Below are 25,111 nucleotides of genomic sequence, written 5' to 3' on the forward strand. Positions count from 1 at the left end.
GGGCACGCTGGGACTCGTAGTCCCCCAACGCTAGCCTGACGTCACTTCCTCTCAGGGGGCGGGGCAAAGTGCATCTGCGCGCCTCCCATTGGCTGCTGGTCCTCCGTCCCCCCCCGGCGCGCGGCGGAAGTGGCGTGCGGCCGGCGGGGGCGGCCGTTGAACGGCGGAGACTTTGAACGGCCGTGCGGGCCGCCGGCCGCCGCTATGGAAGCGGAGGCGGCTCGGCAGCGGGCGCTGCTCCGCCAGGTGAGTGCGGGGCCCAGGGGGGGGCAGCGGCGAGCCCTGTCCCCCGCGGCCCCTCATGCTGTGCTTCCCCCAGGTGCTGGGCCGGAGGGTGGCGGCCGCCGTCGCCTGGTCCGTGCTGCTGCTGCCCGTCTGCACCGGTGCCTTCGTTGTCCTCAGCGGCCTCGACCCCTTCCACCCGGTGCGCTGGATCTCGAGTAGGTGCTCTGCCCCCGCCCCGGAGCGGCGATCGGGCCTGGGGGCGGGCGTGTGGGAGCCGTGAAATGGCAGTGTGCGCCCTGCCGAGGGCTGCAGCCGCGGCGGCGGGGAGGGAAGCAGGCAGGCAGGCAGGCAGGGGATCGCCTGCTGAGGGGCTCTCCAAAGAGAAGAATGTGTGTGTCTGGGGGCCAGCAGAGCACAAAGTGCGTGGGTACGTGCTTTCCTTTACCTTTCAGATCTGCTTGTGATCAGAGCAGGGATTGTTTAAGTGCTTTGTTACACAAAGTGATCTCAATATTTTAAATGCGTTTATAAAATGAAATTGTTTCTGCCGCAATACTTGGCGAGGTGCCCTTTGATGTTTTTGTGTTTTTACAGTCACATGTTTGTATTTGCGGGTTTTTTTTCCCTTTATCTGTTGTTTTGGGCTCAGTCTCAGATAATGGGAACTGACTATGGCATTGTGTTACATTTCTACATTGTGTGTTTCTGGATGGTCTTTAGGCTTTGAAATCTAAGTTTCTGTGTTACCTATAACCATTAATAGCCATAATCCTCCCAGGATAGATATAACTGTTGCAAGCTCATGTAAGTGTCCTTTAGAGAAAAAGTTAGATTAAGTGACTTGGTTCTGAGTACTCGAGCACACTTCCCTTTCCTGCCCTGTGCAACTGCTGTTTGCCTAAAGAGCTTAAGTTTTCTCTAACTTTGTTGCTTTGAATCACAAGTGAAATTCCTGAAATAGCTGCTCAGCATGGTGAGAATAACTTTCCTTCGACTGCACACACAGAAAATTGAGAGATGTTTAGATGAAAACTTGATACCTGTGATCATTTAGCTGCTCCAGGCAGATTTCTTTCTCCCTTTGAAAATATAAACCCCCAAAAGAACCCATCAAAAGCAATTTACTCTGTAAGGAATTTCTTACCTTTTAAGTGTGGCTGTATGGTTACAGCTTTTATTACGTGAAGGGAAACTGTGTTAGTTGAGCCGTAGTTTAATTCACTTTGAAAGATTTTTTTTTTTCACTTATGAGAGAACCACTTATAAGGGTGTAAAATAATTTCTGTGAAACTTAAATATGTTTTTATGCAGAAATACTATGAGGCTGGGCAGATCTGGTATGAGTTTATAAAGTCTGTTGAACATTACTCCCGTTTTTGCATTTAGTGGATTATTGCTAACTGCTTAAGTGTTCTTTTCTGTTATTTAACATGTCACTGTTGTGTTACTGCAATCTTCTGAGCAATATTTTTTTTTCAATTTTAGATTGTTTCAATGACTTATATACTTCCTATGTCATCTTTTGTATCCTCCTTATGTCTGTAGTGACACTAATAATAAGCATCTTCAACGTTGAATTTTATGCAGGTGAGTTATGTAAATTGCTGAACTATGATACCCAAATTAAATAGGATGACCAGTTAAAGAGATTTGTATTTACATTCAGTGTACTTAACATTGGTAGATTTCCTTTTAAATTAATATAGACAATATGCAAAGCTTATTTTTAAGTAAATCATCCTAGATTATTGCTTACCTCATGGCTGAGACCCTCTTAGCTGACCTGGTTCATTGACTTCTTTATCATTTAGTGACTGATTCCAACTGTGAAAAGTTCTTTGATGACAATGGGTTTTTTGTTTGTTTGTTTTTAATGAAGGATTTTATTAGTAGCAAATGAAAACTCACTTTTGACTTTTATTTACAGTTGTGCCATCAATACCATGCTCTCGATTAGCACTGATAGGAAAAATTATTCACCCTCAGCAAGTTATCCATTCAGTTGTTCATGCTGTAATGGGAATGTTGGTTGCTTGGTGCACTGCAGTTATGACAAAAGGGAAGTTCCAGTTTCTTGCTGTGTCCTGCACGCCTTCAGAAAGGTAATTATTTGTGTGTGTTAAAGATAAGTTATGCAAAGAACTTCTATTGTAAAATGTATTTACTCATGGCTTCTTTCAAACAAAAATGTAAAATGTAAGTAGTATCAAAAATAAATATATGTTGACATCCTTTATTAAAGGATAGGAAATAACCTACTTTGCAAATGTTACAAAGCACAGAGAAATAACTGAGCCAGAAAAACTAAATTGCCAGGATTCTTAATGGAAAGTTGAATGATGACAAATTGGTTGTCACATGAACTAAGTTTTGGTTTTCTGATTAATGTGACATACTTCATAAATACCAGAAGCATCCTCATCCATAAATTACAAAAATAGGTGTGAGATACCTACTTTAGAAAAAACTTACTGAGATATCATCATATGTACTGATTGGGTAAGTAAAATCAGACTTCTGATTTGAACTTCCTAAGGCTAGAATGACTGTATTTTTTTTGAACTTGGAATTAATTCTAAGTTTTCTATTTTAGCCTAGATGATACTGTTCCTCAGATGTGCCTAAATGAGTATCACCTCTTTTTTCTGCTTTCTGGAGCTTTCATGGGATACAGCTACAGCCTTTCATATCTTATTAACAATATGAATTACTTGCCATTTCCAGTCATACAGGTAAGAGGTTTAAGCACCTTTGCAGAAAGACATGTCTAAGTAAAAAGTGATCAAAAAAGCCTTGATCGTTTATGTTTTTGAATATGACAGTAGCAGCTGTCTGTTGGCATGCTTTCACTAATAGATGAAGCATACACTCAGTTTTAAATGCCAGTAGTGTTCATCTTCCTCATTCCTGCTCAGTTCCTTTCAAATGAACACAGAAATCTGGGATGCTGTGACTATAAAATTAACACCTCTCTAATGCATGTTAAAAGCTGGCTGAGGTGGACCATTGCAGAAAGTGAACTACAGGAAAGAGGCAATATACACAAGCTGCATGTTAACTCCTGGAACTGACAACAAGGGTCACCTAAAAGCTAAAAATCTTGAGAGTAAAAAAAAAAAAACCACCCAAACCCACCAACATATTATCAGTTGTAACTGGGTACCAGCTCACTTAAAAGTCTAAATAGCACATTAAATCTTGCTTAAAGCTCAACATCCGAAGCTTGTTTCATGTGTGTAGTGCTATGGAAACTGAAATTCCAGTAATTCCTTTAGAGAGGGCTCTAGCAGTTCTACACAAATCTGTACCAGTACAAAATGGTGAGGAGTGGCTTGTGAAACATCATCTTAAAAATATTTCTTCTGTTGCTGTAGCCTCACAGCAGACATTAACTTTTCATGATTCCCAGATTTACAAAGTCCAACCAGTTTGGCAAAAGGTATCTAACCATAAGGTGGTTGTATTAGTGGGAAACATTTAAGTCATGACCGTTTAGTTTATCTGCAAACCAAGCATCGTTTTGGCAATGCTGTGGTTATAGTATTTTTTAAAAATTCTATTATTTGAATATTGTTAATTCTCCTTCTTTTTAAATGCAATTTAGTCAAGTAAATAAATCACTTTGGTTTTATTTGCATATAGTGTCAGATGGGCTGCTTTCATTGTTTGGAGAGACATATAATTTGTATGGAGAAAGGCACCAGTATTACACTGGTTTTGCTGCTTGGAGGATTACTGACTGTTACTCATGCTTGTTTGAATTTTCCCTATATTTTAATGGAACACTTCTAATGTAAATGAAATCTAGTAGATTAAATATGCCTTCTTTGGGTTTTTTTGTTTATTTTGCATTAGACAGCATTCTTCTAGTTTGTTCCCCTGTGTATAGTCAGTTCACTCCATCCTCCATTTTCATACTGCTACAAGTAGGAAAAGAAATGAGAAGTAGAGAAGATAATAAAATGGGAGAAAGAGATCGGGAGAGTAAATAGCTTAAACTAATTTTTTTAATTCATCTTGACTTCAGGTTTTCAAATACCTTGTCCTTTTTTTTTTTACCATTTCATTGATTTGTTCTGAATGAAGAATACTGAACTATTTTTTTGTTTGTTTTTAGCAATACAAGTACTTACGTTTCAGAAGATCTTTGCCTCTTCTCATTAAACACAGTTGTGTGGAATCGCTATATTTTGTTAGAAACTTCTGTGTCACATACTACTTTTTTGGTAAGGGTTCCTGAAATTCTCTTCCCCACCCCCCTCCTTGTATTTTGAAAACTTTATTTTTAATCAGTTAGGCCTGTTATATTATTTTCCAGCCTTCCAGGTAACTTGCTGAAGGCATAGACTTGTTTAAACAAATAAGAGAGATTTAACACCTCTGTAAAACAGTAAGAAAAGGCACAGGGTTTGCACAGCAAGGGGTATTTGTATGATGGCAATTCTTACAGCCTCACAGAAGTTTGTTTAGCATATGAGAAATGTCCCTTCTCTGAAGACATTAACACCTTCTTTAAAAATTTATTGTCTAGCTGATAACACTATAGGATGATGACAGTATTCTAAGGAGAAGGGAGTGGGGATCAATAGTTTTTTAACCTGAAGTCTGTGTTTGGTCACTGTACCAAAACATAAACTATTGTCTCTGGTGATCTCTCCTGTGCAGGAAATCTTGTTGCAGGCAGCTGTGAAATAACTTGGATGTAAGAGGAGCTACCAAATTCTAATCAGTTGGTGGTTTACAAGTGTACATTTTCAAACCTGAAGCTTTGGGCCACTGTTTACATACCCATCCTGATTTGTGGCAAAAAGATTATAAATCTGAAAACACAGTGCAATTAAAACAAAATTGTGGTAGTCTGTAATTTATATTCCTTTTTTTAAATATTCCCAAATATTTTTTAAGATGGATAAACATCTCTGGGCATGACTTTGCTATATCTAATGTTGCTGTGTTTTCACTATCTTTTAAGCAAAAATTAGCACACTGACTTTATTCTCAAGTGCCCTTCATATTATTTGGAGGAAGCTGGGGAAACAAAGGCATTGTGGTTCCCTCCCATATGAAAATGCAGTTCGCTCTTTAAAACTATGGTAAAAAATCTGTGCTGATGAAGATGATTGCACTGGACTTTCTAAAAATCAGGAATTTTTTTATGTTATGGTTGTAATTATCCTCCTAAAGGATGTCAAAATATGATAGAATTATTTCCACTTTATTTGCATTAGGGAATAAATTAGAAGTATGGTGGTTCTATATCAGGTTCCATTAAATCTTTAAAAGCTGCCTGAGCTGTAGTGAAAAATTACTGTTAACCCTCTTGTTAGTGAAGAAACACAAATAACTCGGTGCTGAGAAGCTCGCAATAAGAGATAAGGTCTACCTGTCTCAATGTATAGTTGCTGGCCTGAAGCCTTTTTTCATTCTCTTGTTTCTATTTCTTAAAAAAACAGAACAAAAAAACCCCAGAGGCAGATTGTTTCCTGGTGCATGTGTGTTACAAGACCAGTCTCTTGTCTACAGATGCATTCTACTGCTGTCTTTTTTTTGGCCTATTGTGTATGTGTTTTTCAGTGTCACATTTGTCTCTGTTTCTTTTTCATCCCCTAGGTTATATCCCAAAAGTATGGATAAGTACCACAATGAATCTTCATATAGACAGGTAGGTAGTACTTTGTGCTGAAAACTTGCAGGAGAACTTCAGCTGCCTTTGCTGAAGAAGTCCAGCTTAGCAACTGGTTCTAGCAGGACTCGGTTCCTTGGTTCCCCACACAGCACGTGGAGAGCATTGGGTACTTCTGAAATGGATCCAGAAGGAACCAACATCCCCTTGTAGGAACCATCTTGTAGATAGTCATTAAGAAATCCTCTCTGTTTCCTTCATCTCTGTAAGTCTCTAAAGTATTAGAAAGGCTAATCTCTCCAAATTACATATATGTGTTTTACCTGCTTTTCTGTGTGGTTTTTTTTTGGGAGGGAGCATATCTTTATTTTTATACTTGCCATTTGTTTTAAAATAGGGAAGCTGGAGTCTTAATACCTTAATTGACTAAAATTGTAATAATTGTTATTTATTTCATATTTCTTTTCCTTAATTTCATTAATTTTTCTTAATTTTATCACAGTTACTAAAAATTAAAGAACTGATCTCAAACATCTTTAAGAAACTGCTTCTGCAAAAAAAATGCAACTTTATTCTTGTAATTGTTACTACTATAATAGCTTACTATAGACATCTTCCATAATAAAAATACTTATATCTTCTTGGTTGTTTTATCTGCAGTAAATTGCATCCTCTCGACTCTCTGACTGGCTTATTGGATCTCTCCTTGTTTTACCATACCTGGCTATGTGGCGTGTTTCTTCTGATTACCTGGTACATTGCATGGTTACTCTTCAAAATCTATGCTACAGAGGTTAGTACTGAGTGACAGTCCTAAAGGTACAACATCAGTGTTTCACAGATGCTACTTTCTTTTCAAAAGCAGTTTTACTAGGAAATAACTTACTGTGAATTCTTGAGTTTTCAAAGCATGCACTACAGATAGTATCTGATAACTGAACAGTCGAGAGGGGCCTGGGCATTAACCGACTTTCCCTTTCTCTCCTTATAGCAAGACAAGCCTGTGCTGCTTACAAAATTAATGCTTTGTTATTTCCACCTCTACTTCTGTTTCCATGTCCCCCTTCTGTTTCCGTGTCCCCCTTCTGTTTGTATATGATGCTAAAGGTGTGCAGGTGCTGTTGGGGCCACCCGAACAAAGAACTACTTTGTGCTTCCTGGAGTCTGCACCTTGTTCTTTGTCCTCCTTAGGTGTAAAGAGAGATGAGCTAGCGCAGGGCCTGTATGTGTCTGGCAGAGCTTACTGCATGGTCTCTGCATGTGTTTCCATGCAGTGGTTTTGTATTTGAATGTGAAACTATCTAAAGACTTGTGACAAATAGCTACAGGTTATGTGGAAAGATAATGTCCAGAAACTATAGCTTTCAATCCAATTTTACAATAGGAACGAGAATAAAATGCTGTCGATTTTCTGTGAGCTAAGCTCTAGAAATCTCAAATTCAAGCAAACCATCAAAGTGCACAGTTCTCCAAAGCAGAGACATGTTAATCTAAATCAGGCTGCAGTATTAAAATAGACTTCAAGCAATCCTGGGAATTAAGACACTTGTGCTTTTTCATTCAATCATAAAGTTACAAATTAATATGGCTAAAAAAAGACCATATGTAATTAATTGTATTAGAATAAATGTGAGACCATGATTGAAGAGAGGGGGGGAAAAAAATTCTTGCCAACAAAGAATTGGAGAACACTTGATCTTTGTTGACAAATCCAGATATTTCTTTGTAGGAAAACAGGAAAAAATTGTTCATCTAACTGTTTTTGTTTAGACTGCAGATTAGTAGGGGAAAAAAAAGCAAGGCTTAATTCCTGGCAAAACACTCTTATGGAATGAAATGGCATAGGGTACTTGTTGGAGTGTTAGCTTTAATTAAAAAGGTCCAGTTGTTATGACTGCATGGAGAAAAGGTTAACAATGAATTGAGCATAACTGGTGTAATGATGTGTCAAGCTGTAGACAGCTTCAACAACAGCTCTGAGGTGTGAACAACCTATTTTGAAGGATAATACTGTGTGTCAATGTCTGTAATTATTGTATTGCTTATGAAACTTGGGAAGACATCTATCTGTGAAGGTATAAAATGGACCTTGCCCTTTTGGCTGTTGAACAAAAGATTTTTTTTTTTTTTTAAATCCACATTATTTTTTAATGAGCTAAAAAACCTCCAAAGCTGTTTGTAAATATTTGCATAGTGTTAACTGAAAAGTCAGGAAAGAAATTGTAAACTTAGTCCCCATGAAGTTACTTTATTAACACTTTGAAAGCAATTGCTACCTCAGATTTCAATTTCGCGGTTGGAAGCAGAGAAGAATAAAGCTATGATACGTAAAATGAGTGCAGTAGCACAAAACTGACAGGTAATCTGTGCCCAGACTGGTCCATGTTAAATAGTGTTAAAAAGATGCAATGTTTGATACAATTTAAGCACTGCTGTTTACATCTTTAAATGTGGTAGTTGCAAGAACAGAAATTCTATTAAAACACAGAATGTGACTATCATGATGATAAAAATAAGAATTCATTAGTTTATCAGTGAAACAGTGCAAAAGAAGAGTTTAAAAAATATTTTATTTGGTAAAAGAACCCTCAGTTCTTCACCAGAGTGGTTACACTGTTGAAGATAGACGTTACAGTTCAGATTTCGGTCTTGTTTCTGAATATTGTGTCGCTAGTTTTTCCTGGGTGTGTGGTTAGAGGAATTTCTTTTCATAATGATGAATTCATAGCCCCTAGCTATGAATTACATGCGTACATGGAAGGTATTTGAACATAAAAATACCTGGATTTTCTAAGATTTTTGCAATTTTAAACATAAGGAGTAAAGTGTTTTTGTTTCTATGTTAGAAATTTTAGGATATTTTAAAGTAAGTTCAAGCAAAGTGGTATGTGCTTTTGTAGTTCATCGTTCATTTGCCAAGTAACAGCTCAGGTGTGGTCTTTCATAAGGTTTTCTTGTGTTTTGCTCTGTATAACACAACTTCTGATGTTTGTATTTAGACCCATCATTTTCCTGTCCAGCCAACTTTTGCTGAGGAGACAGACCAGTGCCTGCCTAAAATCTTAAACAGCAATCCTCCCTTAATTATAAAGGTAATTGAATTCCCACCATCTTCCCAGCTAGGTGCGTGCTGAGGTGTTTCTTAAAGCATTGCAATCAGATCTTCTAGGCGCTAGTTCTTTTAACTGAGGTGCTAATTCTTCCAAGAGCTGCCTGGGAACACTCAAGGACACAGTAACACTGAATGGGGAAAATTTGTTTAGTGGTGACACCTGCTGGTGCTCACCACACTGTTGCTTTAAGCTGAAGATGGGCTCATTTAATTGGAGACAAGATCTATTTGTCTGCAACATAAATATGTTAATGTGTACTGATGCAAAAACAACAGGTTAGTGACATTCAGGTTTTTTAAACTCTTTCAACTCTGAGTCTTGTCAGATAAGCAGGTATTTTGTCAAACCTTTGTACACTATTAACGCATTGTCCCTGCTATTTATATTTGACTTATGTTTCTGTTCTCTCTTGAAATTAAAAAATTATTTCCATATTTATGTTGGAAGTTGGGTTTCTTTTTTTTAAAAAGACGATACTAAAAAGCTACATAAAATCTGTGATTAAATAAGAATAATTTTGATCTGACTACAGTTATCATTAATGGGATTTACCGATTGTAATACTTAGAAATTGGAGACCTCATATAAGAAGTATTATGTAAATAAAGATAAGAATATCCTCCTGCACATGTAAAAGCCACATTTACTGATTTTACAGATCTGTGGTAAAACTGGAGTTATAATAGGCTGCAATCTGCTTGAATAATTTTTTAACCTTTGCTGCTTTATCAAAGGATGGGTAGGGAAGTGTTGAGCACAGCACAGTTAAAGGTAGAGAAAGTTTAATTGTAATCTCAGCTGTTACTAAAGTGTCATTTATAATTAGGTCTTGCATAGTGTGAGATATCTGGTTATTTTTGGTTTGCCACATTAACTACTTAATCACATGAAAAAGCAGTATCAGGTCTGGTACCATATGGCACACTGTGTAGTTTAGCTCTGGCTTGCAAAACCAGTCCTTTCCTTAGACTTTCTTGCATCTTAGGCTCTTTCTGTCTGAGCTGTTAGCTGTTAAGATTAAAAAGATCTTTAACTCCAAAGAAATGACATATCTGAAGCTCTTACTAACTCAGCAGCCCCGTCCAGAGTGGTTCTAGGGATGTGTGCAATCCTTTGCCTTTTTTCTTCTGTTATGTGGCTGGGTTTAGTCTGTGTGAACTCATTCTTTGGTAGGGATTGCTTTTGTATGGAGAACTGCATTTTTAAGGAAATACATTGGACTTTGTATGCACTAAAACATTTTCCTTTGTAGTTTTTAGCCTTACAAGACTTGATGTTACTTTCCCAATATTCTCCTGTTCGACGACAGGAAGTCTTTAGCCTTAGTCAGCCAGGTAATTATAAAAACTATTTCATATTGATTCTTTTTTAAAATATAAGTGCTAGTCAAATGCTTTTAGAAGTTATTTAATGCTGTTACACATGCTACATAAGCCAGGAGACCTCATAAGTAAAAGTGTCCCTATGATGCCTTTCCCAAGAGGAGGCTTAATTATTGTTTTATCTACTAAACTCAACAAATTCTTGTGCCTGTGTCTGATTTAAATGACAACTATGAGTAAACACAGGTCTTAGGGTATTGAAAGCAAGGTCCTCTTGACACCACCAGTTAAATAGCCCAAACTGAATAATCTAACAGATGGGTATGAAAGCCTAATGTTGAGATGTGAATGAGGTGAAATCAAGGATAAATAGTGAGTTACCACTAGAGTTGTTAAAGCAAACAATGGCTATAATTTCCAGCTAGTGTTTAAGCCTCTTGCTATATACAAAGATATGGTAGAGAAAGTCAGTTAAAACTGCTTGGAAGCCTTCAGGAACTTTTTGTTACATCTTATCAGAAATTCTAGTGTTTGTACTACTTCAGAACTGTTTGCCATCACCACTGTTATTACTTTGTTTATTTTAGTTGTTCAGTAATTTCAGATCTGATGGGCCGAACTGCCTATGTTTCCTGCTTGTTTAGCAGGTTTCACTAAAGTCTTTTTAGAATTATCCACTGACAGGAGGATAGACTCTGTCCGTGTTTTCATCTTCCTCTCAAAACAAATAAACTGTCACAGTGAGGATGCACTGTGTCTTTTTAGAAATGGAGTGTTACTCTAATCTCTGAAGCTTATGCTGAGAGCACATGGGCACTGTCAGAACAGATATAAGGATGATCATCTGGGTTAAACATACCTACTGCACTTCCTTTTTGTGTGCATACTGCTAGGTGGGCACCCGCACAACTGGACTGCAATATCAAGGGAGTGTTTGAGTCTGCTGAGCGATCTGACCCAGAGGCTGATTGCACAGCAGGAAGCTGCAGCAGCAAATGGGAGAGCGAAGCAGCCAGCAGGAGAGCTGAAAGTATCTCCACAGACTCCAGGTGCGTGAGGAAATGCTCATACTAGTTTGTAAAGCATGAAACTACCAACAGATTACATAGGTGCATTAGTCTCAATTAAGTTGTATGGGGAAAATGAGTCACACGGTTCTCTACAAATAAATGTAAACAAAAAAAAGTCTCCCTCAATTTAATTTTAGGTATGCTTGTTGATATAATCCCAAAATAACTAGAAAACCTGGAAAGATCATGTTTACTCTGTTTACTTTGCATGATGTTATGTTCCATACAGTATTTTTTCCACACTTGCATGAATTAAGAAAGTCTAATTGCAGTTTTAGTGAGTGGTTCAGTCTAGTACAGGGAGAACTTGAGTCTTGCCAAGAGATTCTTTGTAATTTGTATAGCTGCTCTTATGATTAGTTCAAGATGGTAAAATTAGTTTTTGTTTTGGTGTTGTGGGGACTTTGGATATGTTTGTGTGATTCACTAATATCCCTGTAGAATAAGAAAAGCCAGTCTGACTCTGGAGCTGTGTGCAGCCTGCAAGCATTTCAGGTGTTTTACATGCCAGACTTAGGCATCGTTCCTGGCAGCAGAGCTGTGTTAGCACAAGGGGTGCCAGGTAATTGAATCCCTTGGCATCAGTGCCTCGGATGCAAGTGCCCTGGGAACAGCAGGGGACTGTTAGTATCTCGGAGGTGAATTTCTTCTGCTGTTCCTTGGATTTTGAGACTGACATGTCTTTTCTTACACACCAAGCAGAATCTAAAGAATTGCCATTCTTCTGTAGGTAGCCTTTTTTCTAGTACTTAATCCTAAAAGCACACTTCATGTAGGTATATACCAGGGTGTAGTAATGCTAGCTAACAAAGTGAGAAAAATAAATAAATTAATTCACAGGAATCCTTCTCATCACTTGCTGTTCTTAAAATGATGAACTTTTAAAACACTGCATGCTCATGTAGATGTGTACTTCTTTGCAAAACCACAGGGGAAACAATGTCCTTTAATAAAAGTTCTAATAATAGAGAGGTTGTTGAAACAGTGATCAAATAACAAACCCACCTCCTATTTCATATGTGCCAGCCTGTTTGTCTTCATGCAGTGTATTCTTTGTCATCAGGAGCTGTGGTGAGAGAAGACATGGCTTTCCAGTCACCGAGGTCTAACGTTGTTCCCAGAGCCTCCATGTCTTCACTGGTTAAACCATCCCTTACACCTTTAAAGACATTGTCTGGGTCTGATGTTGGTTCACCTTTTAGCTCACCTGCTTTAAATTGCAAGATGGGAATTCTGGATGTAAACTCTCCTTGGCATGGATCAGTCCAAAGTCCTCAAGTTATGAGAAGGGGACCAAAGTTGTGGACGTCAGGTTCAGGTAGAGATTTTTTTCCACACCACTGTTTTTAGCTTTGTAATCATAAGTGTAATAGTGATGTCATTAGAGATCTGTATCTTAAGGATTGAAGTGACAGGAACCAGTTTTTCTGAAGATACTGTATTTCTCTTGTAGATCTGCAAATGAATGGTTCCCACCACAAATCTTCCCCAGTGGTCTCTGCTGCAAGAGTTGGCAGTGAAGTGGTGCAGCCAAGATTTATTTACACATGGCTTCAGAACAAGCAAGAACAGGTAGAGTAAAAGTTGCAGTACAGATTGATTACAGTCCGTGCACCCTAGGTGTTCTCTCTTCTGGAAGAACTTTCAATTTTTTTTGAAGAATACTTCCTTCTCCAATTAGCTTACATAACAAAAGTCTTTCCCCCCCACCCCCCAATCTCTTTTATACTGTGAGAAGATGGTAAGGTTGAGGAGGGCCAACTGTGCATGCCTTAGATAAACACAGATGATATTTTTAATCTTTTGTTTCTTTTCAGATAAAAAACTTCTTGGCAAAACGAGTGCTGATAATGTATTTCTTCAGCAAGGTAATCATGATCTTATGTTTTGTGACTGAGCAGCAGGGACTAGAAATACATGAGCATATGGATTCTGCTGTGGTGCTGTGTATCTTTTGCATATAGTAACAGTTTTAAAACCATTCTTTTAATCTAAAGGTTTCCATAAGCACAACTTTGTACTTACTGTGAATTTCATAGCAGGATTATTATTATTCCATACCTGCATAAAAAAGAATAATAATAAGAATAAGAATACTTGTTTAAACTCTCCTGATTATAAACTGCATTTTGCATAAAGCATCACATACTAGTAAAACACAACTGAGAACTTAAATGCAGTTGTTTTGGTATACTAACTGTAAGTTGATGTGGCTTCTAGTTAATTTTAAAATTCTGTTAACTGCTTTTTGTTAAGTCAGTGTACCAAGTAAATTCTTCATAGTTTTCTTTTGTGGGAGAAGTGGTAGTTAAAATGTTGAGAATTTCTCCTTACGAAATACTGGTACTAATATTACTGATACTTTTCAGGTGAATTTGAACACTTAAAACTAAAGTTGCATGGTTTTTGCACAGAAAAACAATTGGGTATTTCTCTTAGCATAATTGAACAATAACTCAGTTACGTTTTACAAAAGCATCCCCCTCTAATTTAGGTCTTTATTTTTCAGGGATTTAAATATTTCCTGCAAGTAGAGGTCATATTTTTGTATGCAGATCTTTATGTGGTAATGGTTTATGCTTAAATGTACAGCAGTGTTTTCTGATCAGTTGTAGACTGGAGTGGAGACTGAAGCAAGCAAAGTCATGGAATAGTCATGGGGGAATTGTATTGCCCATTTAGCCCTTGAAAACCAACTAGCTAATATGCTTTTTTTTTTAAAAGTCCCAATTATAGATACAGATTTGTGGGCAGCTCCTGTCCAAAAAGAATTTTAGTTTCTTAAAAGATCAGATTTTTCTGGCTATTCCCTGAGATCAGTCAGCCTTGCAGGTCTTTTCTGAGGGGAGGGACATGACCCTATCAAATGTGTAATACTTTAATCGAAACCTGCAATTTTGGTGATATTATTTATGAAGTGCGCTCAGAGTGCTTTGATCTCTTCTCAGCACCCAGAAGCCTCCATCCAAGCCGTCTTCTCTGATGCCCAAATGCACATCTGGGCTTTGGAAGGTAAGCAGTTTCTATACCCGGGTGATCCACTCTGTTGGCTTGTGGAACCACAACAACTAAAAGGATCCAATTCCAGATTTCTGGGGCTCTGTGCTTTGTAAATGTAACAGAAGAGAAATCTTTTAATCTATTTTGACAAAAACCTGACTGCATTTCAGATACCAACATGAATAAAGGTCTACTTCACTTGCTAGTTTTGAGATCCCATGGAAGATCTCTTAGTTTATGTTCTGTAGAGGTTTGGTAGAAATTCCTGAACTTGATTTCTGTTGCTTCTCTACTGTGTGAACCCATGTATCACTTTTACATTTTTTTCTAGTAACAGATTTATGATGTCTTTTTACAACAGCTTTTCTGACTAAAGGCTCTGAGTCTCTCTGTTAATCACAGAAAGTTTGGGAGGGAGGTATTCAGGTAGTAACTTAACAAATAAATGGAAAAAGATGTTCTGCAGAGAATTAAAAGAACAATGACTGTATGAGGTTGCGCTACAAGATTTTCTTGTTTCTTTCAAACTCATGAGCAAATACCAATATTGATAGACTCTTTTGTTAGATTGGCTGTGCAAAAGTTGATCTTTTTCCTAGGTTATATGTTTTATGGGCAGATATACCATACTGCGTCAGGCTGAAGGTGATGGGTTGGTGAGTCAGGAGAAATGAATCACACATGCAGTTGGCAGAAAAGCAGAAGATAACCATTTGTGTTTTAACTAAGGGCAGAGTGCTAGGCTGTAATTTTTTAAAAATCTGATAAGTAAACTGAGAAGGGATTTAAATCTACATCAAGGTTTCCCTCAAGTAGTAGAGAGTTCTCCTCATATAAGCAGAACAAAGGAAGTTAAGTGATCTGGAAATGTTGTTTATGGCTAAAAGAATTGGGAAATAGGTCCTGTCTCTTGGTTGATGTCAGGTACAGCTCTGATCGGGAGCTAATGCTTTTTTAAAATTTATTTTATATATAATCTCTCTTGCTTTATCATCAACCTCAAACTGTTGTACACCTGTCAAACCAGTGACTGGTTTAGTTCTGAAGCAAGCCAAAGCTGCGGTAACTTGTCATCTGGCTGCAGTAAGTCCTGAAGAATTCCATCACACTAGTAGAATTATCAGGCAAAACCATGATCTTTGTTAATGCTCCAGAAGCTGAGAATTCAGTAATTATAGCAAACTTCTTTTTTTAAAGGTCTGTCTCATTTGGTAGCAGCTTCCTTTACTGAAGACCAATTTGGAGTTGTCCAAACCACACTGCCAGCTATCCTGAATACTTTACTGACTCTTCAGGAGGTAAAAACTGTTAACTCTTCCTTACTGCAGAACAAATTTAGGAGAAGAGAACCAGTTTTGTTAACTTTATATTTTGACCTTGCTGACCAGTCATAACATTCAGGTTGTTACCACTGTAACAACTCTTCTTCAATTAATCTAAACAAAACAGCTAGTTGCCACTATGTGCATTATGAAACAGCTGAATAAAAACCTTGTTAGTTTTTTAAAATGTAGAAGTAGAAAGCATGTTTTTAATGGAATCTTTCATTTTAAAAAAAGCTACTATGTGCTCAGTTAAAGACTTTATTTCAGGGATGCAATTATAATACTATATTTTATTCATAGTTAGGACTTAATCTTTATTTGGCTGTACACAATTCCGCGTGCAACCTGGAGCACTTGGAGACATTGCAAATCACAGGAGACAAGATCTCTGTGGTGATTCTCTACTAAAACTAAGACATTACTCTCAAACTGCTGATGTTTGTGTAATGTGTATTTCAAAAAAAATCCAGATTTGCTTCCAAGACTATGTGTGTCCTACTGACGTAATCATTTTACACTGCCTTAATGGAGATTATTGGAAAGAATTCAGAAGTTATTAAAGTTCTTTAGTGTAAGTCATCTGTTCTAAGAATGGGCACTGGGGCGGGGGGGGACCCAATACCCTTGTTTCTGAAAGAAACAAAGTCATAATACAAGACAGAATTGTACTTCTATGGCAGTGTGTGTTGTGTTTAGCATTTAAGACTCATTAACAGAGAATCTTATTTCACAGAACTTGGTTCTGGGTTCATGTTGATGGCCAGGAAATGCGGGGTCAAGCTGAGTCTCCAATACATGTTTGTGTGTCTTGGTGGAATTTCTGAACTTGCACTTTCTTTTTGCTTTATTTGACATAAACCTGTTGCTAGTTACATTATGAAATAATTGAACAGTTGAAACAAGTTCATTTATGTTTTTCTCAATCAGGTTGTAGACAGATACTTCAAACTGCCTCATGTTTCTAGCAAGCCCCCCAGGATTTCAGGAAGTCTGGTAGACACATCCTACAAAACGCTACGATTTGCACTTAGAGCATCTCTGAAAACAGCACTATACCGGATAACTACTGTCTTTGGAGAACACTTAAAGTAAGAACTTTTCCATGATTGCTCGCTTGCTAAATTTAGTTTTAATTAATGTTATTGTAGGACCTGTGAAGGGTGAGAAATCCTGTCAGGTCATTATTCTAACATGGTATCTTAGTATTTGATTTTGGAACCTTAAAAAATTCTTGTGTAGATGTATGGTCCCCGGTAGAAACTTGGTATTCATAGATTTCTGGGCAACCTTTTTGAGTGACTTTTCATGAACTCTTTAGAAGCAGTCCAAGAATACCACTCGTTTAATAAATCTTAGCTGTTGAAAAGAAAGTAAATCAACTAGAGACAATTGTCTGTTCTTTAGGGAGAGAATCCTGAGAATCCTGTGAAGAATCCAAATAATCAGATTCCCTTGCTGCTTGGTTGTCTGATGGTTCTTTCTCAGCTACTGTTGCAGCAGGCAGACTTTCTGAATATGTGGGACTGAAACTTCCTGCAGTATCTGCCCATCTTTCCCTGTGGGGATGAAATGTCACTTGGTTTGGAAGTGCCTGATGTACAGGAGAGATCATTTTAAGAGATTGGTTCTTACCTCAATCATTCTTGCAAGTTAAACAATTGCTTGTGTGTGTTTAAAGGTAAGGAAATAAGCTAGGTTTCTCGGGACAAGTGTCTCTTAGTTGTAGAAACTGAGATTAAGAGTGAAAGTTTTAAGGGTTAATGTACTTTTTTGTCTTGGAATGTAGGTTTCTCATACAGCTGCGTTTTCTAAAATTTAGCTTCAGTGTAATTGTTGATTTCAATGTATACTTAATTTTGGCATGAGGCTTTTATTTTTGTGGTGTATTACATTTAATGCAAAATCTTATGTTCTGCATTTGTTGTTTTTAGTGCAGTGCAAGTGTCTACAGAACATAAGAAAAGACTTCAGCAATTCTTGGAATACAAAGAATAAATAGCAGATTTTGATGCAGCTATGGGGTTTTTTTCAACACTTGGTAAGAAGAAATTGGGACTGAGCCTTTTTATCTTGACTTTTTGGAAAAGCATACGGAAGTACAAGTCAGAACAAAACTCTTAGAACTGTAGAAGAGCTCTTTTGGGTTTGGATTATCTTTTGTATAATAAAGCCTTTTTTTAAATTCATCTTGCTGCCTTTTAATATCACTTAAAAATGAGTGTCAGTTCTTATTTTATGTAAGATTGACATTTGAGATTATCAGAGTTACTTTGCCACTCAGATTCTTCACTGTTTTGCACGATGTATTTTTCCCTACCCTTTTCTGTTAAAGGGCTGAGTAGAGATTTACACAGATACTTAGTGTGCTTAAGTGTTTCATAAATCTAGCTGATAACACTTTTAGTGCAGATGAAGTGTGTACTTTAAGAGTAGGAAACAGATGTGCCCAGGAATAAAACATGCTACTCTTCTGTAAGATGGAAATACTCCTTCAGAGTAAAATGGGTGTGCAGAAAGGCATTGTTAAGACACAAATACTGCTTGAAAAGCTAGCAGCTTGGATTTTATCTTTAAGGTGACCTAGGAAACTAAGTTCTGATCTACGCTGAAACGTACAGGAAATATTACTGCGTTTAGTAAAACTCCCAAGTAATGACATCGTGAATTAAAGTTTAGATCAACAGCTTTCTGTTAAGGGGGATAAGAAGGATGTTTGCAGCATATCCAACTTTTTCAAAATAATATACATTATGGGTAGCTTCTGGTGAAAAATACAACTTCTTAGAAGCATTTTTTAATGCTTTTTATCTGGAAGTAAACCCGTCTAAATTGTTTGAAAATTAACTACTCAAGTTTTAAACTGACCCCACTTACTGTGATATCTACACTAGAAAACGTGTATGGAGTATGGAGAGCTTAGATGTAGCTGCAGTACCTTACTGTCTATTCCATGGTCTTGCAGATGAATTTAGTGTGATAAGGAGAAACAAAATCTGGATTGTTTTCCTTATATTCTCTTCGGTGCTGTTAGTCCTGTGGGGGTTGTTTTGTGATAGAGGACCTAAGATCTGGAGGTGGCCATGGCGTCAGTTATGTTGGTGTGATGAAATGATCAGCTGATAGTGAGTGGTTGTGTAGTAATAATTATTTAGGGGGCCTGTAAGATATGGGTAAAAGAGAAAACCCCAGATGTACTATGAGACCTGCATATTGCTTTCCTCAGCAGAGACACATAATTTTCTTGTAGTGCAGACACTGCGTGTGTTAGATTTGATAGCGGAAATTAGAACTATATTACTCCTTTTGCATTGAGATGGCTTACAGCAAACACTGTAAGGTGATGGACAGCCTTTCATTGTATTTAAAGGTTAAGCACAAAGTCTTTTAAAGCTTCCCCAAGCTTAACTTCTACCACAGGTTTAACTATTATGTCAAAGCCTCTTGCCTGCTTGGCTTATTAAATAATTTAATTTGCTTATTTTCTGGTATTGCAGTGTGCACCTGGAGTTAAAATGGTGCTTTAGCTAGTACCTCAGGTGTAATGGTTGACCGAAATACTTCAGCCAAAAGTTTCAAATAAAATTTGCATTTAAACAGGTGCAGAACATTATTTTTTTTTATTGCTCTGGTATTTTCTGGAACACTCCCACAACTATAAGCTGTAAATTGTAATTAACAGTGGTATGGCTGTCAGCAGCAGGCTTAAAACGTAGGCTTCTTTTTGATGCCGGAGTGCTTGAGGTCTGTCCTTCTTGTGTTGCAGTAGAGATTTGCACATGACATCTGCTAATGTGCGTGTGATTCATGGCATTCTCTGTGTATGACAGAAGAGCTTTCAAAAGCTGATTGCTCTGTGGTTTCTTTAAAAGCCTCCAGTTCTTAAAGAGCTGTAGACCTTTTTTTTTTTTTTTTTAAACCTTTATTTAAAAGTGCATCTTTAACAGTATCTCATGCTCATGAATGAAAGTGTACAAGAATATAAACTGTATGTTGGGTGCCCTCGAAGATGCGGTAACTGGCTCACGCAAATGGGGATAACATCTTTCTAGTTTTGGCTTTGGGAATAATTGTATTCCTCTGGCAAACTGCTGGTGTTTCAAGTCCTTTTTATATACTTCTGTCTTAACATAATCAGTCTGTGAAGCCTCTGTGAGGTATGGGAAGAGTCTCTTGAGTTCATTTCTGCATTCTGGGTAATGAGAAAAAAAATAAAGCCTTTTTACAGTTGGTTTCTATGTAACTGCAGTTAAATTGGATCCCTCAAGCCTGATAATATTTCTCATCTGTTTAATCATATCAAAGCTGAGCTGCATCTTCTTGCTGGATTGCCTACTGCATGCACAAGTGAAACTGATAGCATTTTGTTTGATTGCTGTTCCGGTAACCTTGCGAACCGCCTGCCTCTCCCTACAGGGTTACCTGTAGTCAAGATTATCTGAAATTATTTCCACTGCAGCTGCAGAGAGGTACGCAGTTGATGGTTCAGATCTGTTTTCCTGTTAAAATGGAGTAACAAAATATAGGCTTTAGCTCTTAAGCAATCTCTTATAAATCCGAAAAAAACCCCCAAACCACCCTATCTTTATTCATTTTCTGAGATACAACTTTGAAAATTCAAACTGAGTGGCCAAATGCAGTGACCCTAGTCCTTGAAACTCTTGCAGACTGCTGTATCCGAGGGAGCTGGGCAGGACTTGCTCCCTCAAGAGGAGCACTTTGCCACTTTGGAGAATTGTCTCAATGCCAGTTGCAGCTCAGGGCCTGAATGCACCCTTGAAATGAAGTGGTTTCGATTCTGTTGCTGCTTACTTTGAACAGAGGCTGTACTGTGTGTACTGCGCTTGGCGTCTTGAGGCCTTAAGCAGCCATCTTCCCGACTACCGACGGACACGTATGGCTCGGGGGGCAAGGCAAGCGCCCCTGCACGTGCATCCAGCTGCAACTGTGGAAGTATCGGCCTCCTGCTGATGGATTTGCTGGTACCTGTTCAGTCACAGGCAAGTCGTGCAGTCGGTGGGCTACGTGCTCACCAGACCTCCCCCCCAGCTACCGGAACCGGCTACATGCGGGATCTGATGGTCTGCAGGGGGGGAGGGCCTGACTCTTTTGGGGGGTTGGGTGTATGTGGATCCATATGAGGTGGCCCCAGGAGCACCCTCGGCTGTGGGGGTGCTTCTTGCCATGTGCAGTGCGGGGTGGCAGCCTGCAGCGCTCTGCATGTTCGGGCAGGCATTTCATAGCTGCAGGGCTTCACACGCTGACGGCAGCCATGGTCCCACCACTCCCATCACCACCTTTCTACAAAAATGCAATAAAAAGATGAAGGTCTGGATGGAATCATCACAGATGCTACAAGTTGAGGACCCTCCCCACTACCCACACACCCTCCTCCCCCTGTGGTCTTGATATTTTCCATCACCAGTACTGTGTTAACATACTTGCTATGTGGATCAAATGCATTTGGGTGCTGTGGACATACCTGGAATGTGGTTTGCCAAGCTCTTGTGTTGTAAGGGGATGTTCTCACATCAGAATATTGCTTCCCCTTGCTGCAGACTCTAGTAGAGATTTGCATCTGGCATGTCAGCTGTGGACAAACCTGTAGTGTAAACAAACTGTGCAGCTCCCTTGTGTCTGAGAAAACAGCTTGAGAGAGAGCAAAACCTACACCATACTCTGCTTTCAGAAGACAAAAAATAAAATTAGAGAAGACCTCACCTTTCTGCCCCTGCAAAAATCTTGGGACTACAGTAGAGCTAGTCAGTCAGGCGATAGATGAACGTGGTGTCCCTGGAGCCTGCCATGAGATCAAAACATAAATTCAAGGGGGAATAGTTCCCTGGTGGCCTGCTGGATATGCTAGCTGATTCTTCTAACAGCTGGTGATGGCATAGTTCTCTTTTTTTTTTCTTTCTTTTTTTTTAATCCCCCTAAAGAGTCAGTTCCTGAAGTAGGAAGAATTTCAGAGAAAACTGTGGCCTAAGAAGCACGGGTATGTGCTCATGCAATCATCAGAGGAACCAAGTGCTGGGTGAATAGTGATCTCCTCTCCCTCCCCTGCCCAAAATACCAAAAAATACAGGCTTTGCCTTTTGCTTCTTGAATAGGTCAACTTTTAAATCTGACTACTAAAACAGCAGTGCTGGGGTGAGGTGTTGTATTTAACTGCATCTTGTCTAAAAAAGTATGGCAAGAGTCCTGGAATGAATTTTGAAGGAATTGGGAGTGGGAATATATAGCCTTCTGCAAGTCAAAGCTTGTTACAGGTTATGTGTAAGCATCATTCTCCCCTCGCTCAGCAAGCTTCCGTTGTGGGCTTACTAACGTTGGATGTTTCAGATCAAGAGACAGGCTGGGTGACTACCTTCAGGGCAAGCTTTGCCGATGGGATAGATGGGGCACCAGCTTTGTAAACTGCTGGGTTCTGGGTCTGTTTACCAGCAGAGGCCACTGCTCAAAGCAAGTTTGGGGAAACACCAGGCCATGGACCTTGTCAGTGGTGGTAGAGTTTTGGGTTCAGCACAGGGCTGCAGCCTAGAGTTAGGTACTGAGGGGGCTGCTGCCTTTGCAGACCCTGGCAGTCAGGTCTGGGGAAGGCTTTATCAGCAACCAGAGTGTGGTAGGAAAGCCCAGTCTTATAATTAGTGCAAGCTGAACACTGCCAGGGAGACATGTCCTTGCCCTTATCACACAGATCCCGTGCAGCGCTTCAGCTCTTCACAGGTGGCCACTCCTTGCAAGTCTCCCAGTTTCTGCAGGCTCCATTTGGGACACCAAGGGCTGAGTTCAAACTGATGGAACTGGAAATGTGCTCTACCGTATACAATGATGGGAAACGCTAAATAACCTGGAGAGAGGGGTGGGGAAAGCAGTCAGTCTTTGTCACAATTTTAGCACTCAAACTGAAGCTTTTGGCTTCTGGGTCTCCGTTGTAAAGTGGAGCTTAGTCCAACCACACCCTCCCTCACCTCCAGTGGTGGTAACAAAGTATTTGTTTGCAAATTGGTAGGCTGCTGCAGTGAGGGACACCAAAGAAATGCCCTGGAGTAAATGAATAATTCTGTATTCTGCACAGGGTTTGGCTAACGTGCGGTAAATACATTCAGTGTGTGGTCCAGACACCATGCCAATAAAGAGAAAACAGAAGAGTGACTAGCTGCTCATTCAGCAGTCACTACTTCAGTGCATTGAATATATGGATCCCCAGGCAAAATAACTGTGGGGCTGTGTTATAATGCCAGTACTGTAATTCATTTATAGCAGGCATGAATCAAAGTTGTACCAGCAATTCTAGTCCTGGCATGTCCCAGTGCTGAGGATTGGATTTTACAAGCTGAACGTTCTTAAGTTGTGCTGTCCTGTTTTTTTGTTTGTTTGTTTATGACAAGTTTATTTTACTACCTGTGTTGTATATGCATGGAGTGAGAGATGAATCTGTCTATGGACTGATGCAGAGAAATAATACATATGAATGTCTGAGGAAGCTAACTGCAGGTGTGAACAACCATGTCCTGAATGGAGGCTGGTTGAACCATTCTTCAGAGGGTTTTTTTCCCTCAAAATCCTCAAGAATAATCTACCTATTAACTGGGGAGGCCGGAGGGAGGGAGAGAACTGTAGTGTTAGGCTTTTAGAGATGCTGGTCATTTCTTGCAGTCTCTGCAAGACAACAGTAGATTCAAGATTATCAAGTGATTTTCCCAAAATATGCTGGCTATTGAAAAGAGACTTGTTTTTAAAAGATAAGTCACAGTGATCTGAGGAACTTATTTTTTCTAACAAAAAGGCTATAAACAAATCTGTAAGTTATGAGGCAATAGTTGAGTACATCGCTAGATAATGTGTGGTCAGTTTGACCCTGCTGTCTTAATTTAGGAGGTCATTTTAAAACCACTCTAAAGAAGGGTTTTGTGCTGCCTTAAAGGGATATGGGCAATCTCTAAGAAACGGGCATACTTACAGAGACAATCCCTTTGGCTCAGTTTTTGTTTGGTTGTTTCTTTTTTACTATCTGTGGTGCAGTAAATTAAAACAAAAACAAGTCTGGACTTCGTATGCCTTTGTAAATAAACTGCTGTCTGTGAATCGACAGCTCGTTTGCAACCAGGTTATTTATAACCAAGTTTGTTATTTCTCCCGCTAGAGAGCTTGTTTTGCTCTATATTAACAGAATGGTTATGGTAACACCTCCCACCTCTGTCTATACTACAGCAATTACACAAAGGCCTCACAATTTCAACTGTGTCCTTTTGAAATGTCATTTTGTTGCCTGCTGGAGTAGAAGCAGGGATTTCAGTATGTGAACTAGAGATCAATACTTCAACTCTGCTTGTTTGCTCTGTGCAGCTCACCTTACCTGGATCCGTTCTGCTTCATTCCTTCTCCTCCCACAGAAGAGCTGTTTGGGGAACTGGAGTTTTTAGCTTCTACAAGTTTCTTGAAGATCCGGTTTGTGACCAGCCATAATGCTGAGGCCGGTTACAACAGTCTGACAAAGGTAAAGAGCACACTTTGAAGACTGGATTTGGTGAACTGGGGTCCCCTTCACGTAACGTTCTTTTCCCAGTTTCCGTCACCTTTTACAGATGATCTCTCATTGTCCTCATGTGTATTCAGGTCCCAGGCAGCATCATCTCAAGCCAGGACAGCTGTGCCTCTGCTTGTGCAGCTGTGACCACAGGGGCTGGTGCTGTCCGGAGCAAAGAGACTGCGTGTCTGCAAAAACACCTGTAGACTCTGAGAAAACCACTGTCATGTCAATGACCTGATTTTGGCTGCTATCAGCAGGGAAAAACTGAAGTATCAAACTTGTTTACACTTTGTTTTTCTCCTCACTGCTCTGTGTAAGCTAAGAGTTGGGCCTGGTGTGATATGGCCTCGTGTGTGCCCAGGGCGCAGGTATGCTAACTGTGCTGGGGTGGTGCAGGACTGCCTAGTTGCTGTGACTAACATGGTTGGGGAGCTGGTTTTGGTGTCACAGACTTGTCCTACCACTACCAGTGCTCAGAACCACGAGGACAGGGAACTTGTTGATGTTTCAGTGCCGCCTGACTGCAAGGACACCCATGGGCACAATTAGCACTATTGCACCTGCAATTGTCTATGTTCTGGCTTTTTCTTAGTTGCTGTGAGGTACAATTTCACCCCAGCCTGAGCTAGCCTTGGACTACTATCTGTTGTCTCTTTGGTCACCAACTAGGAGTGAATGGGCAGATGGGCATGTCTCTCTTACTTATCACCTGTGTCCTACCCACTTGACCTAGCAGGAGGATATTCAGGAAAGCAGTTGCATTCCTCTGGATGTTTTTTATCCCAAATTACAACCTCACCTTTCATATCTGACTCAAAACGAAGCAACCCCCAGGGACTAGCTTCAGGGACTGAAGATGGCCTATCTGCCTCAACTGGAAGGTCTGCTTTGGTGATGGCAACT

General features: G+C 39.4%; 2 protein-coding genes across 3 annotated transcripts in view; both read left to right on the plus strand.

The window, feature by feature from the left end:
• YIPF1 (Yip1 domain family member 1) overlaps window positions 1-25,111 on the plus strand; it is a 370,444-nt gene that overhangs the window by 7,053 nt on the left and 338,280 nt on the right. The window lies entirely within an intron of this gene.
• NDC1 (NDC1 transmembrane nucleoporin) lies at window positions 138-17,864 on the plus strand. Of its 2 annotated transcripts, XR_012624111.1 has the most exons (19): window positions 138-246; window positions 320-440; window positions 1,711-1,812; window positions 2,153-2,327; window positions 2,819-2,957; window positions 4,343-4,451; window positions 5,836-5,887; window positions 6,509-6,641; window positions 8,848-8,940; window positions 10,214-10,295; window positions 11,177-11,332; window positions 12,417-12,671; window positions 12,807-12,925; window positions 13,171-13,221; window positions 14,302-14,365; window positions 15,551-15,651; window positions 16,606-16,766; window positions 17,083-17,356; window positions 17,610-17,864. XR_012624111.1 is itself a non-coding variant. In XM_074831995.1 (18 exons), the coding sequence occupies exons 1-18, from the start codon at window positions 205-207 to the stop codon at window positions 17,671-17,673; spliced, it is 2,019 nt and encodes a 672-aa protein (XP_074688096.1). In that variant the 5' UTR covers window positions 138-204; the 3' UTR covers window positions 17,674-17,864. The 2 variants fall into 2 exon arrangements, 1 of the variants encoding a protein (XP_074688096.1); XM_074831995.1 differs by lacking the exon at window positions 17,083-17,356.

The sequence above is a fragment of the Strix aluco genome, chromosome 8 (assembly GCF_031877795.1).
Source record: "Strix aluco isolate bStrAlu1 chromosome 8, bStrAlu1.hap1, whole genome shotgun sequence".
Taxonomy (NCBI): domain Eukaryota; kingdom Metazoa; phylum Chordata; class Aves; order Strigiformes; family Strigidae; genus Strix; species Strix aluco.